Raw genomic sequence first — 14624 nt, forward strand, 5'->3', positions numbered from 1 at the left:
AAGGGCCAGAAAAACAGAAATTTCATGTGAAACTCAACAGTCTTTTTTATATATATAAGAAATGAAGGCTATCTATGTGAGAAGTTGCAAATAAACAGAAGATCTCCTTCAATGTTGTATACTACTCCCCACATAGAGTATCACAATCTTTAACTAGGGGGAGTAGAAAGAGAAGAGGCAAGATGACGGTACATTAGAGTCTCTAGTTTTGAGAAATAGACAACTTACAGGTCCTCAACTACCAGCTGGGTTAAATACTAGTACCTGCAAATCAGTGTAAACATCTACAGTGAAAAAAGGCGATTCAAAGATGCTGTCCTTCGAGGCAGGGTGGCAAAAAATATGACACTGGCCAATAAAATGGAAGACATTCACATGGCAAAAGAGCCCAGACATTGGACAACTCATTTGATCAATAAAAGTATCACTTTTTCATGGAAAACACAAAATTGTCTGGGTGACCCAAAACTTTTAATCACTAGTGTATTTGTGAATTTAGCCTTTGTGTTGCTCTTTTTGAAGCTCTTAATTGATCAAATATCGTGAATAATTATGACAAAATTAATACTGTACGGTTGTTTGTAAAAACAGGTCGTACGTTGACTGCAAAATTACCAATGGAAGTACCTAGGAAATACCAGGGAAAGCAGCACTCCTTCCTCTGGGATCTTCCCAGCTGAATGACACCAAAAAGAGAAACATGCACGTCAGTGAAAGTCTGTACGTGACAGCATGTCTGTAACCCCACACCCGTTCTATTCAATAGCTTTGTGCTGAGGCATTCACACAGACATCCTTCCGCCCTGTGTCCCACCTCCATTGTTGCATAGAAACCGGGACAATGCAGGGTGTTAACTCCATGGTGACACCATCAGTGTGTCATTTGAGTTTTATACTGAAAAATAAATGTGCAGCAGGGATTTGACAGGCGGATTTCCCTCCCCCACCATCTCGTCGCCTCCTTTCCTCGTGGAGTAACACCGAAAGGACACATGCAAAGAACGCAGGAAAAGGGTGGATGTGATCAGGGATTTATGGGGATTTATTTAGATTAATCACGAGCGGGGGAGGAGATTGTGTATTTCATGCAGTAAGCTCAAGTAAGAGCAGATGTGATCTGGTTTATTTTAAGAAAGTAAGAAATAATTAATAGGCAAATCTGCCACTGTCAGTCATCCTTAGCAGTTGCCAGGCGGACGTTTTAGTGGCCTGTCAGATTCAGAAGTTTTGCTGAGTTCCTTTATGTTGTATCTCGTCAACCGTGTTTAAAAAAAGCAAGGAAAAAGTTTGCATTGGAAGTCTATTTAGTTTGAATGGTTGATCTATAGTTGCACACTTGCCAAACTTATCAACTATGAATTGAGTGAAAAAAGGATTATTTGTGTACATATGTGTGTGTGTGAGTGTATGGTTTTCATTTAGATGAACAGACAGACAGACAGACAGACAGGTCGCTACTATGCCCAATTTGTGTGGGATTCTTTTAAGCAACTAGTGGCAAATCAGGTTTTTTAAAATAACAAATCTAATAAATTTAGCATAGATTATATATCTAAAAAATATGAGTGGGACAAAGTTTTTTTTTTAAAAACCGCAAAAATAAACACTATTATGTAAAGTACTTTGCTTATTATGTAAGGAAGTAGTGAGTGAGTGTCGATTTGAACAGAAGTTCCATACTTGTAAAGAAGCCCGTGCATTATGTCATGACTTATGGGGACAGTGTGTATTATCTGACCCCTAAATGTCACTGTATAATGTAGTGCCATTAAAAACGAGTGCTAAAACATACAAGGAAGAATATAAACGATAGAGATGCAAAGTGACAAAACTGCACCATTTTACCTCCCATTTTTCTACTGGGCCTTTTTGAGGTTATTGAATACGTGTAGCTGCAAGATGTGAAAAAAAATTGGATTTGAAATATGTTATTCTGTTACTGATACGATTGAGAATGGGTTTGTATTATTATGGAAAGAGATTATTGTTGTTGGAATATATGACACTGAGAAATTTAAATCAAATCCAAAAGTAACCTTGATTGTCGATCTTATTATAGTTGTAGCTACATTTTACATTCCTAAGTGCAAATTCACAAGCAGAAAAATGTGTTTTATCACTTTTGAATGATAAATAAAACAATATTATTTGTCCATCAAGCTTTCCCCCAACCAAAACGCCATTAAAACTAATAATATTTGTAAACATTTCTGTATTTTTATGTAACTTGAGTTCTCTCTCCTGGCATGTTTATTTATTTTTCTCCGAATTTTGTTCGTTGATATTTATTTGTACAATTAGTTAAGCAATGCAAGTGTTGTAAAGAAGTGTGTATGCGTTTTGTTTATTAAATCATTAAACAAAACTGTAGCAGCAAGATAGCAGACCAATTATGTCAGCTCCCTTTAGATGAGGCTCATGTTATGTGTACCGGTAATTAATGCTCATCTCTTGAGTATTTTGTAAAAATGAAAATAGATATGATAATTCATATATTTTTTTCATCTTATAATTCTATGTTGTAGTTTTTTAATTGATTAAGTTGTTTAATCACTTGGATGCGCAAAATAATACACACTGACTGTCCCTTTAACCAGACGGATTAAAGTACACCATCAAGAGTGTGCTCTTTCCTGTGAGGTCAACCGGAAGTGGGCGTGTATGTGTGACGGCTGTTGTTGACATATTTACACAGAAGGTTTCTTCACCATGTGAAATTTTTCGAACGAATTAACTTATAAGCTTACATTTTATACCATACGTTTAACTTGTGCTGTGGTTTTCTTATTTATTTGTTATGATTGAGTAGGTGTTTTCTGTCCTTGCGTTTTACGAAGCGATTTAGGCTACTACAAGAAGCTAGCAAATAGCACTAGCAGGCCAAGTTAAGATATTTCCGAAAACATGTCACTGGAATTTATTGCTTGACGGTGATTGGCTGGAGACGAAAACAAGGTAATGTATTATTAAAGCTGAAAATCTAACTCTTAGTTAATCAAGTTAACGAGCTATCATGAGTTACTAAACATCAACAAAGGAGTCTTGTGTTGCGTTTAGGGACGATCTAAAAGCAGAAATGTAGTCACACATCTAAGCAAAGTGTATCTGTATTCTCTCACTGCTATAATTTTTTGTTAGTGTATCCTTCATAGTATTATTTTCCGTCTGCCCTCATGTGCATCCACCCAGTTTAATTTACACTGCTGTAAATAATCTGATCTCTATAGCTTTGCATGATTTACCTTAGTATTTGTTGATATATTGTGTTGAAGCAGATGTCTGTAGAGCTGGATGTGTTTGTGGGTAACACTACTATCATGGACGAGGAGGTATACCAACTCTGGTTGGATGGATATACAGGTATTGCATACCACATGATTCATCCATTCATACTATAGCAGGCATGTCCAATATACAGCCCGTGGGAGGATTTTATCCGGCCTGCCGTAATATTCACAGTACGTCAAAACAGTCTCTATCTCATTTCTATCAAAAGTTATGATTTTTTTTTTATTAAATACAAACCAAATGCTCCTTTTTGCTGCTAGAGGACCGTAAAGGTGCAAAAGAGCTCATGTGCAGCAAAAGTCCATGTTTGGGACTACCTATCTTTATATCTTTGTGAAAAGGTGCTCTCTGTGATGAACAATGATAAAGAAAGCAATGCTCAAGCTTAACATACAAAGACTTGAATGACAATGTTAAATGTGCTGCTACTCAGGCGTTGACACCTGATATTGATGCGCTTGTAAAAACATTAAGATACCAAGATCATTAAATTTAAGGCTTATGTTAAAGACAATGTTGTGCTGTATTTTCTCAGCTTCAGTAGGCCCAACCTAGTAGTTATATCTGTTATTATTACCCTTTCATTGCTAAAACTCTTATTTTGAATTTTCTTTTTTATTCATTTCAAAGCAATATGACAATTGCGACTGGTATAATTTTCTTCATAGCTCCGACTTGAGTTTTTTTTCAGTGTTGTGAATTGGTTCAGATGTAAAGCTAAATGTATTCATCAGTAAAATAAACACTAACAGATTTAATGACAACCAGTAAAATCATATTTTGTAAAATACATTGTGCTTAGAAAAGGTAAATTTTTATCCGTGATTATAATTTGTAAGGTAGGCTACAAATGTAGGCTGAATGATGTAGTACTGAAGAACAAAGCTAAATATTTGGCATTTACACTTTTTACTGATACGGCCCACCTGAGAATACAACATCTGGATCCGGCCCCCAACAAAACTGAGTTTGACATGGCTGTACTATAGTAAGACAATACACACATTGAAACGTTCATGCATAAACTAAAGACATGTTCAAGACACAAAACTATATGGTTGTTTCAACAGTGGTAACTATTCATGTTTGTGTTCTGGAGCAGTCAGCGATGCAGTGAAGGTCCGTATGGAGGGTGGAGTTCTGGACGAGTGCGAAGCGAGCGGAGACGTGCTCCTAAGCGATACCATGGACCAGTACAGAACATTCCAAATGTGTGAGCGCCTACTACATAGTCCTTCTAAATTGGCCAACCAGCTACTTTTCCAGATCCCGCCACATCGCCAAGCAATGCTCATCGAGAGGTAATTCACTTTTTCTACTTGAACACTTTGCCTTGCAATATGTGGCGATTCTCCTGTAACGGGCTTTTGACCCACCCACCTGTTAAACTATTGAAAACTCGTGAATCCACACAAGATCTGTGACAGATTGAATTGTGAGGATAATCCGTGTAGATTTTTTTTTGATAATTTCAGATAGTTTAGTTCTCCCCGTGCCTGTGTGTTTTTTCTTCAGGCACTCTGGTGCATCCAACATTCCAAAAACATGCATACAAGGTTCGGTGACACCAAATCCTTCATATATGTGGATGTGTGTTTCAGTAGTTGTATATCTCTTTGTGTCCTGTGTTTGCCTGGCAATCATTCCAGGGTTTTCCCTGCGCACTGTGCCCAATGTCAGGTGGGATGGGCTCCAGCAACCTTAGTGGGGATAAGCAGTTGGGAAAATCAATGAATGATATAGTTTAGTGGGATTAAAGTCAAGTTCTTTTGTGTTTTAACTTAAGATATTACGACTTTGATGATGCATTTGTGCGTGAAGTTCTTGGCAAGAAACTCTCAAAAGGAACAAAGAAAGACTTGGATGACATCAGTTCCAAGACAGGCGTAACTCTGAAAAGCTGCAGACGACAGGTAATGGCATCATTTATCTGCACTAACGTTTCAATTTGATGCCATTTGTGATGTTTTCCTTTTTATTATATGCAAACCTTTCCGCACTTTTAAACAATATCCACGCACTCAGAATGTGTCAATCATTTCCTCTGGTTGTAGTTTGACAACTTCAAGCGTGTTTTTAAAGTGGTGGAAGAGCTAAAAGGCCCTCTAGTGGAGAACATACGCCAGCACTTCCTTCTCTCTGACAAGCTTGCAAGGTAACAAACAGAGCAGCAATCAAGGCGTTGACTTTAAGAACTGAATGATTGGTAATATTCTTTTTTTATGTGGCTGACCTCAAAGAATTGTGTTATTTTTAACAATATTCTGTTCTTTAGGATACTGACACCAAAGAAAACAACTGTGCGCTAACTGCATTCTTGGCCCGTTTCAGAGACTACGCTGCCATCGTCTTCTTTGCCAACAATCGCTTTGAGACGGGGAAAAGAAAATTACAGTATCTAACGTTTCAAGATTTTGCTTTTTGTGCTGGGCAGCTTATCAACAACTGGACAGTTGGAGCTGTTGGTGAGAGAGTGAACTTTTTTCCTATACCCGCTCATTTGTATTTAGAAAAACACCTTAAAACATCAATTGTTCCGTATAAAGCTCGGTAATACAAGACTTATATAATTTAAGGTTTTGTCATTGACCACCTTAATCGGAACAGACGTACAGAACAAACACAAATTCTTACATGCAAGCTAAACTAAAATACAAAATACTTCCCATGTGAGCTCTTCTAATATGGTGAAACGTGACCCATTTTTGTGTTTTTGTTGTATTAGAAGCTGCGTATATATTCTGACTTATTTTGAAGTGACTCCAGCATCTTATTTTCTAATTTGCAAATGGCAAAGCAAACAGACAAAACTCTCTGTGGGCCTTTCGTCACACTCAGAAGTTTTTCCAACAGTTGGGAAGTTGTCGACATTCCCCAGAAAAAAAGAAGAAAAGTCTCCAGTCATAAAAGCATATTAATAGTTGAAATTGGATATATTGAAACCCCATTTATTCATTATAGATACCATGGTAGAAGACATGGATGTAGACCTGGACAAAGAATTCCTCCAAGAGCTGAAAGAACTCAAGATTTTAATTTCTGACAAAGATTTACTGGATCAACATAAAAGGTTTAGCACACAAGCTCATGCATGTACACACACTAAAATTCACCTGCATAGTCTTCATAATCTGTCTTCTGTCTCCAGTCTCGTCTGCACAGCCCTCAGGGGGAAAACTAGAGCCTTTCCTGAGATGGAGGCCAATTTTAAGGTGAAAAAGTGTCATCGTAAACGTTATTACAACCTTTGTGTTTATTCATGCAAAAAAAAAAAATGTCCAAACAGTATAGTATGTGGATTTCTACCAGCATATTTATTCACTCAGGGCCAAAACATAACCCTTCAGTGCACTTAGACATAAAGTCGGTAGGTGCCCCCTGATCCAATTTAAACGTTTTTTATATACTAATAAGCCTCTGCTGTGGCTCCTATGTAAGTAAATAGGAGTAAAGTACCTTAAGCAGTCTGTGTGTTATTTCCTTCTACAGAGGTTTTGGCCCTGTGTGGCCACTCACTTTTACAGATTTGTTTTGTACTTCACTGGGCCTTTCAATTATATGGCAAATTATTGTTTGGGCACCATTCAATGGGCCTTAAACATCCTTTTAGTCTACTTTAGACATTTCACAAATGTACACATTGAGCCTATAATAACCAGTGTCCTTGTAAATTATTGAATTTTTGTGTTGTTTTCAAAGTTTAAAAAGTCTTTTAAATTTGGGTGAAGTGATTGTAAATGCTTGAAATTGTAGCCATGCTACTCGGCAGTCTGACTCATTATACCCTGGATGAAATGACTAAAAATAAAATGTCTACTAATAAAGGACATGGACACTGATTTCCGGTGGCTGCGCTATGCCATTGCAGTTTACAAGGATAAGTCTGGCATGAATCAATCCACATCTCTATGGTTTGATGTCGTTGGGTGCTGTCAGCTGGAGTAAGAACAAGAAAATTTGATACAACATGGACCAAACAGAGATGGCAACAAACACTTTTGGGACACAGAAACAACAACAACAATTTATTTTATATGCCACATTCAGTAAATAATAGCTCCTTGTTTAATATTGGCTCAAGTTTTTTCAGGTTTGCTGGTTCTTTTTGCTACCGGCAGCACTTAGTGACCTCAAACAAAAAGCCTATGAATTGATTCACACTGAATTTTTTTCTTATGATTGAACTGGAGAAATCGAAAAACTGACTATGAAAGTCTTTTTATAGTGCTTGAATTTGGCAATTAAAAAAATGTACAAAATCTGATCAACAGATTCAAATAAGCAACCCAAAACACTACAATCAAATGATTCCACTTTACAGTTGCCATCTTTGATAATTTTTTTTAGATTGTTTTTAGACTTAATTACTGAATTCTCTCCAAGTCATTCCTCTTATTTTAAAATGTTTTTCTTGTAGAACCTTGGCATTTCCGATGTGCAAATGAAAATTATTTTCCTCTTGGTAGAATCTTTCCAGAGGCCTTGTGAACATTGCAGCCAAGTTAACCAACACCAAAGATGTACGCGATTTTTTTATTGACATTGTGGAAAAGGTTTGTAGTTTTTAACCAATGGCAGACAAAACCAGGACTGTGAGGTATTTAATTTGATATAACAACCTCTCTCTCTTTCTTTCAGTTTATTGAGCCGTGTCGCTCGGACCGATGGACGGCCGCCGACACCAAGCTTTACCTGACTCACTACAGCAACTCGGCACACATACTGGACACATTTAAGTGAGTTTTACGCCTGCCAGCATCTCATATGAAAACAGTCAGCATATTATACAAAACCACATGTCCGTTATGAATTTAAGCTTTAATTTGAAATTTTTAAAAACACACAGAGGGACACTATGACTAGAGTGGCACTAAATCAACGTTTTTTCAAAGTAACCCTTTGAAATATAATTAAACATTTTTGGCTGGCTGGATTAAAACACCTGGCGGGGTGCATGTGGTCCATGGGCTGCAGTTTGCTCACCCCAGTTCTAAAGTATATTTTAGTCTTGTGAATACTTCGGATGTCCTAATATCTAGGTACTTTATTATCATAATATAAACAATAGCAGTGAAAAAACAGTTTACCAGAATTTTTATTTAGAATGTCTTGTCAACTTAATAGTTATTAAGCTAGGTCATAATTTCACTGATACAGCAATTAATTTTAAAGGCACATTGTACTCTTGAAAGACTAAATATACCTAACCGAAATTAGGATACATCCTTTGTAATCCACACACGCGTTGTATGACTCGGCCTATAGCTGTTCAACTGTAGCCAACATGCAGGTCTTGATCCCCTGCTGGGAGAGCCACCATTAAAACTGACTACTTTGGTCAACATAACAAAGTCAGATAAACACTTGAGCTCTGCCATTTGGGCCTCAGCCATCAAGTCGTGCGTCACCTTGTCTCACCCTTCATTCCTCAAACTGGCTATAGAAGAACTTTAAAGGTTTTGTAATCTGGAACGTGGACCACCTACGATCAGCTCCATTTTAGTAGAAAGGACAAGAGATCATGGTAAAAGTTGAACCTCTATATCAGGGGTGGGCAAACCTTTTGAGTCGTGGGCCGCACTGGGTTTGAAAATTTGGCAGTGGGTCTGTCTTTATTGTCCTTTAAAACAATTTAGTGAACATTGTTTACATCGAAATTAGACGTGGCACCCCAGGATAAACATGCAATTAAGACTTGAAAGCGGAAAGAAAGATAAAAGAGAATTTTAGGATAAATACTCAAAATATTTACAATTTTCTGCTTAAAGACTGGCTGAAGTTGTAAGTGCATCAAAACAAAAGTGCACTAAATTCGAAAAATGTAATGAAAAACTCTAAATGCAATAGTTCTAGCTTAAGTGTGTATTTATTTTTTTGCAAAACGTTTTATAGATATAGTGATAAACAGTTAAATACTTAATAATAGTTAATAATAATAAAATAATATAAGTACTAATAGTAAGAAAAAAAAACAGCAAGTCCTGAATAATGCTTGGGTCACTGGGGACACAAGTGGTACCAAAAAGAAATGTTTTAATCAGTAAGATTTTTTTCTCTTAATATATTGTGTTTATCGTTGTATCATTTTTGTTTGGTGGGCCGGATTAAAAAGCCCGATGGGCCATATGCATCCCCTGAGCCGTAGTTTGCCCACCACTGCTCTTTATTAAAATATTCATTGCAGAGCCACTGCGCATAGGTCTAATTTTGACATTCATTAACATGGAGAGTATATTATCGATAGTATATGCTAGTGGGATCATTTTATGCAGATTGTCAACATGACAAGCTGGGTCAATTGTGTTAAAAAAGTCTGATATGAAAAACAAACATAAGACAATATATAAGCTGATTAGTATCAATGTTTAGGTTGGGGGTCGCTTCCTTGTGGTTCTTTGGCACTTTTTCAAAAAATTTTGATAATGGAAAGATTATGTATTTTCCGGGTTATAAGGCGCACCCCCCAAAAATAGGTTTTGTCCTATATTTTCCATACATAAGGCGCACCGGACTATAAGGCGCTACAGTGGGAATGTCAACAAAACAGTCAGATAGTTCAGTCAAACATATTAACCCCTTAACATTCCGACTGCTCGCAAAGAAGCAAATACGTGTCTCTTCACGTAAGGACATGGAGTCAGTACGATGTCACCAATTAGTCAAATGCATCATTCCACATATCATTAGGAAAGTTAAACTCTTGGGATTCAAGAAATGTCAACCATTTCTTAGTTTCTAATTTATTTTTCACTGGCAACTGTGTGGACAGAAAAGTCAGAATTTCATTGTGCAGGGAATCAAGGTATTTACTGTGCATATGACAATAAACACTTTGAATTTAATTGAATTGAATTTGAAAATAGACTCATCACAGAAACATCAAAATCAGTCCTCTTACATCCGTGAGTGTAGTAAACCTTACCGTGTAAAATATTTACACACTCCAAAACACGCAATGATGCCAACAAATAAAAATTAATATCCGCCGAGAAGCATCTGCATCGATAGACTTCGCTCGTGGCTAGCTGTCTGTTTTGCCACATAATTCCTGTTTACAAATACAGGCTAGTAAAACATTTTTATTCCATGCCATAGAGCAGGGGTGGTGAACACGCGGCTCTAGAGTCGCATGCGGCTCTTTCCCTCATTATGTTTTCTATATACTGTGGATCTTTGCCTCGTCTCATGTTTTTTCCCCTCTTAAAACACACTTGAATCCATCAGAGTTAATAACAAATAATAAATAATATTTTGAAATTAATTTGGTAGATTTGTTGTTTTTATGCTGCTCCGGACTCATAACTGACTGCCAATCTGCGTAGGTTATGGCTAATGCGGGTCAGTGTGGCTCTTTGACTCTCACGGTTAAAAATTTCGGCTCTTTGTGTCAAACTTGTTCGCCAGCCCTGCCGTAGAGCAACTTAACGTGTGATTCACATTCATCTTTTTCGGCCAATTGCAGTTTTTGTTTTGCCCTGCTTTAGCCTACGCAAGCCTGGAAATGCTAAAAAGGACCTGCCTTCTTTGCCCCCGAATAACTTAAGCAAATAGTGACCGAGTCAAATGATGATTGACACATTGGTGGGGGGATTTTTTAAGGGTTATTGTTCTATTATCTTTATTAATTATCCATTATCCGTTATCGGTCAGTTCATAATACGCTAATTGGTATAATGGCGGCGCCCTTTGTTGGCTGCGGCTGCATCGACTCGCTACAACGGGTCAGGTGTATCGACATTTCGTTCTGTGTACATTGTTACAAAGAATGACAATACAAAGGAAATTATTATTATTATTATTACAAAGCCAAGGAGCCGGGACACTTACTCTCAGCCAGAAGGCCGAGCTAAGGTCCTAGCCTCAATGCCTTGCTGCGATCATTGTAAATGCACCGTTCCCGGAGGTACTGCAATACCGGGCCGATGCGTGGAGTGGACTGAGCAAGCTCTTATTCCATCTCTGGATTGCAAAAATCAATCGTCACATGCTGACACGTTTAGGTTTTTAAATGAAACACCGGTCTATATATATCCCAGCATACGGACTACTTCGCCTACGGGGGAAAATCTAGTCGGCGGCTGCTTGTCTTAGTTGCATGACCTTGCGACTCAATATCAACCCTTATATAAGGCGCTCTGTATTATAAGGCGCATGGTCAGCTTTTGAAAAAAATGAAAGCTTTTATGGTTTCAATAAGAGGAAAAACACGACACAAACATTCTTAATGTTTTCCAATGAATGAACCGTTTATATATACAATATGTGTTGAAAATGTTTGAAAATTAATTCCCAGCACCAGTATGTTTTTTTTTAAGCTTAGATTATCACGTGTCCCTAAACTAATACTCAACATTTTTCTCATTGTTATTCACAGGGGTTCAGGTGGTGAATACAGGTTATTAATTTTGGTTAATAATTTATTTTTTTCTTTTACCATTGTTAATCTCTTCTACTATATTTTCTATCTTGTTTTTTTTAGAAAAATAACTAGAAATTATTTGTTTTAATGTGCTATAATTGTGTTTTGAAAAATGTATCTTATGACTTTTGCAGCACAGTCTTAAAACCCACCAACCCACTAACTCGTAAACAGTGGAATAAAGCAAAAATACTGAACAATGGCATGCCTTTTTACTAAGCTAAATAAAATTGGTCAATTTTCTGCAGCACACTAGACAAGGACTCACAGCACATTGGTTGAAAAACACTAAAATAGAATTTACAACAATACTCGGGGTCATATATTTTCTATTCCTTGTGGGTACGCCAACAATTACTTCTCTTGTCTTTTAGTAAAGTTCAGCACTGTGAAGCATGTTGAGACTTAATTCAGTTTCGTGCAACACTGTTATTTTTAAATTTAAATCTAAATCAAAAAACATAGGGACAACGTTTGGGTGTTTTTTTTTTTTTTTACGAGAACAGAGCAAACTAAACACTTTGGTTAAATTCTGAATCGTACGACCTCGTTCAACTTTAGAGGCTCCACACAAGTTTGTTTTTCATATAAACATTCCGAAAAGGAATCCAGCTCAGGTCTGGACTTCTACGCACCTAACAAAGAGATATTCATAGGGAAACGGTTACGTTGCTGACTGGACAAAAAAAAATCTCTCTTGCCTTACTAGGAAATATTTTTTTCTAGGAAATGACTGTTTCTTGAGTTTGGATGTGGAGCTGATTACCATTTCTCTCTTTGTGTTTGTGTGCATCTTTGTCCTTCCCTGTTTGTTTTTGCATATCAGACACCAAGTTGTGTGGGACAGATACATGGGCGTCATCAAAAGCTGCATCTTCCAAATGTATCACGACTGAGCAGCCACTTCATTTTTCTCCCCCAACTGTAATCTCCCGTATGAAACACCTTTTGAATATAATCATTCCGTATTCTCGAATCGAGATAATGTTCATGTCAATGAACGCTGTGACGCGTTTCCATACTCTGACTTTTTAGTTCCCCTTCATTCTTCTCTCTTAAGCCTCTCCAACTTTGATATCATGACTTCAAACAGCTTTTCTGCTTGTCTTTTTCTCCCCCTCTGACGGCTTTGTAAATAAAAATGCAGATTTACTGTATATCAAGACGTCATCCTGTTTTATGTTGTTTCTCCAAGTAGAGAGTTGTCTACCTCCTGGCTTTGTAAAAGAGCGATATTATTGTTAAATCAGCCCACACGGGAAAATTTAGGGACCCTTGATGGAGATGAGAGCCAAAACCATAAACAACGCTCATGCAAAAATGAAAAGTGACAGCAGATGAAGACAGTCTTCAGTGTTGTGATTTAATTCTGAGAATTGTGTGTGTGCGTGTATGTGTGTGGTCAGGTGAGCAAGGGAGCATGCAGGGGGATGCACAGTTGTTCCACGTAGGCGGGGGGCGGGGGATTGACAGTGCGATTTTTAACAAAGTTTTCCTGTAATGACAGCTGCCGCCACCCACAAACACACACACATTTAAAAGACACAATTTTCAGCAGTTGGTGTTATTTTGGCAACACAAACTATGTCTACTCTAACCCGGGAGGGCTTCATGCAAACCACCTGTGTCCACTTCGCATTTTTATTAGTTTTAAACCACTTAAGCTGTCTTAATGCAGATGTAATTACATTTTAAAGGAATGAGGATTTTTGACACATTGCCATTTCCAAATAATGGGATTTAAAGTATTTGTAATAACTTGCTTACATAAGTTTACTAATTGACTGGACTGAACAATTGAACCCTATAAAATCACATGTTTTAAATAATTTCTATTTATAGGATTTAACTATGCAATTTTACAAAACAGTTAATTGTTTTGTAAAAACATACTGTCATAACCTTCTGGACATGGTTGTAATTTCATGAAATTTGATTTTACCAACCCGCGGCCCTACTGAGGATAAGCAGTGCAGATAATGACTGGATGGATGATTTTGCTATTAAGGCATTTGTTGCGTTATTGCACTTTTGCTTTTAAACTTAGAGTTGCCCTTTACGGACTACAAAGAGGCCTTACGTTTCAGTTTAGAAAGTAAAACCTCAAGTACTTAAGATCTCTCGGCGGTAAGGGCCCGGTCACACAGCCGTTTGCGTCTGTATCGCGGCTGAATCACGACCAGAAATTTCTGCCCGTGAAGCAGACGCTGTTGCCCGCGTTGAGATCGCGATATAGACGAGATACAGCCGTGCTTTTCACGCGGCAAGAAATTCACACGCGGTTGGCCGCGCGAAAAAGTTTTGCGCTGCTCAAAACTTTAGACCACGGGTAACCGCGGGCGGCAGACGTGGTACAGACGCGGATATGACGCGGTACAGACGCGGAAGGACGTGCTACCGCCGCGGCTAGGGCGCGGTTACACGCGGGTAGGACGCGGAATTTTAGCGGGCTGAATCACGTGAATTAGCGTGTGTAACGCGTGTGACGGTCAAACGCCTTTCTCCGCGTATATTCAGCGCGATTTGCCGAGCACACGTCAGTTGTGCTCGAGACGTCAAGGGGTGAACATGGATCCCCGTCACCGTAGTGACCTCGTCTTAATCCATTTTTATTTCTTGACATTTCTTTTCATTTCATAACAAGATAATAAAATAAAAATGAAAAACTATTACAATAATAACATATTGGCTTCTTCTTCGGTGCCATAGCTTGAAATCTTGATATTCACGGGACTGTGTCTTGAGCGATCATGATTTCTACAGCCCGGCTCGGCAGCTTTTATACCCGTGGTCCACACGCGGAAAGGACGTGGAACTGACGCGATGAGGAAGCGGAACAGCCGCCGGCGTCTGTTTCGCGGGCATACCACGGATGAACAGCGGGTTGGCCAAGTTTGCGCATTTTCCACTGCGGGCA

General features: G+C 38.1%; 1 protein-coding gene and 1 pseudogene across 1 annotated transcript; one reads left to right on the forward strand and one right to left on the reverse strand.

Moving 5' to 3' along the window:
• Positions 1–2644: 2644 nt before the first annotated feature.
• On the forward strand, positions 2645–12877 carry fibpa (fibroblast growth factor (acidic) intracellular binding protein a). Its single transcript, XM_088344674.1, has 11 exons — positions 2645–2955; positions 3276–3360; positions 4391–4589; positions 5075–5201; positions 5343–5443; positions 5620–5753; positions 6250–6358; positions 6437–6500; positions 7755–7841; positions 7927–8024; positions 12534–12877. The coding sequence occupies exons 2-11, from the start codon at positions 3276–3278 to the stop codon at positions 12601–12603; spliced, it is 1074 nt and encodes a 357-aa protein (XP_088200800.1). The 5' UTR covers positions 2645–2955; the 3' UTR covers positions 12604–12877.
• LOC148359447 (U2 spliceosomal RNA) lies at positions 11177–11266 on the reverse strand (annotated as a pseudogene).
• Positions 12878–14624: the final 1747 nt, after the last annotated feature.

Source organism: Urocampus carinirostris, chromosome 9, assembly GCF_059441175.1.
Source record: "Urocampus carinirostris isolate Australia breed hairy pipefish chromosome 9, RoL_Ucar_1.0, whole genome shotgun sequence".
In the NCBI taxonomy this organism is placed as follows: domain Eukaryota; kingdom Metazoa; phylum Chordata; class Actinopteri; order Syngnathiformes; family Syngnathidae; genus Urocampus; species Urocampus carinirostris.

Bases quoted from the DNA above. Each gene is read 5' to 3' on its own strand.
- fibpa (XM_088344674.1), top strand. From the start codon at position 3,276: ATGTCTGTAGAGCTGGATGTGTTTGTGGGTAACACTACTATCATGGAC. The intron at 6,359-6,436 runs GTTTAGCACACA...TTCTGTCTCCAG, and splicing joins TTACTGGATCAACATAAAAG to TCTCGTCTGCACAGCCCTCA. The intron at 6,501-7,754 runs GTGAAAAAGTGT...TCCTCTTGGTAG, and splicing joins AGATGGAGGCCAATTTTAAG to AATCTTTCCAGAGGCCTTGT.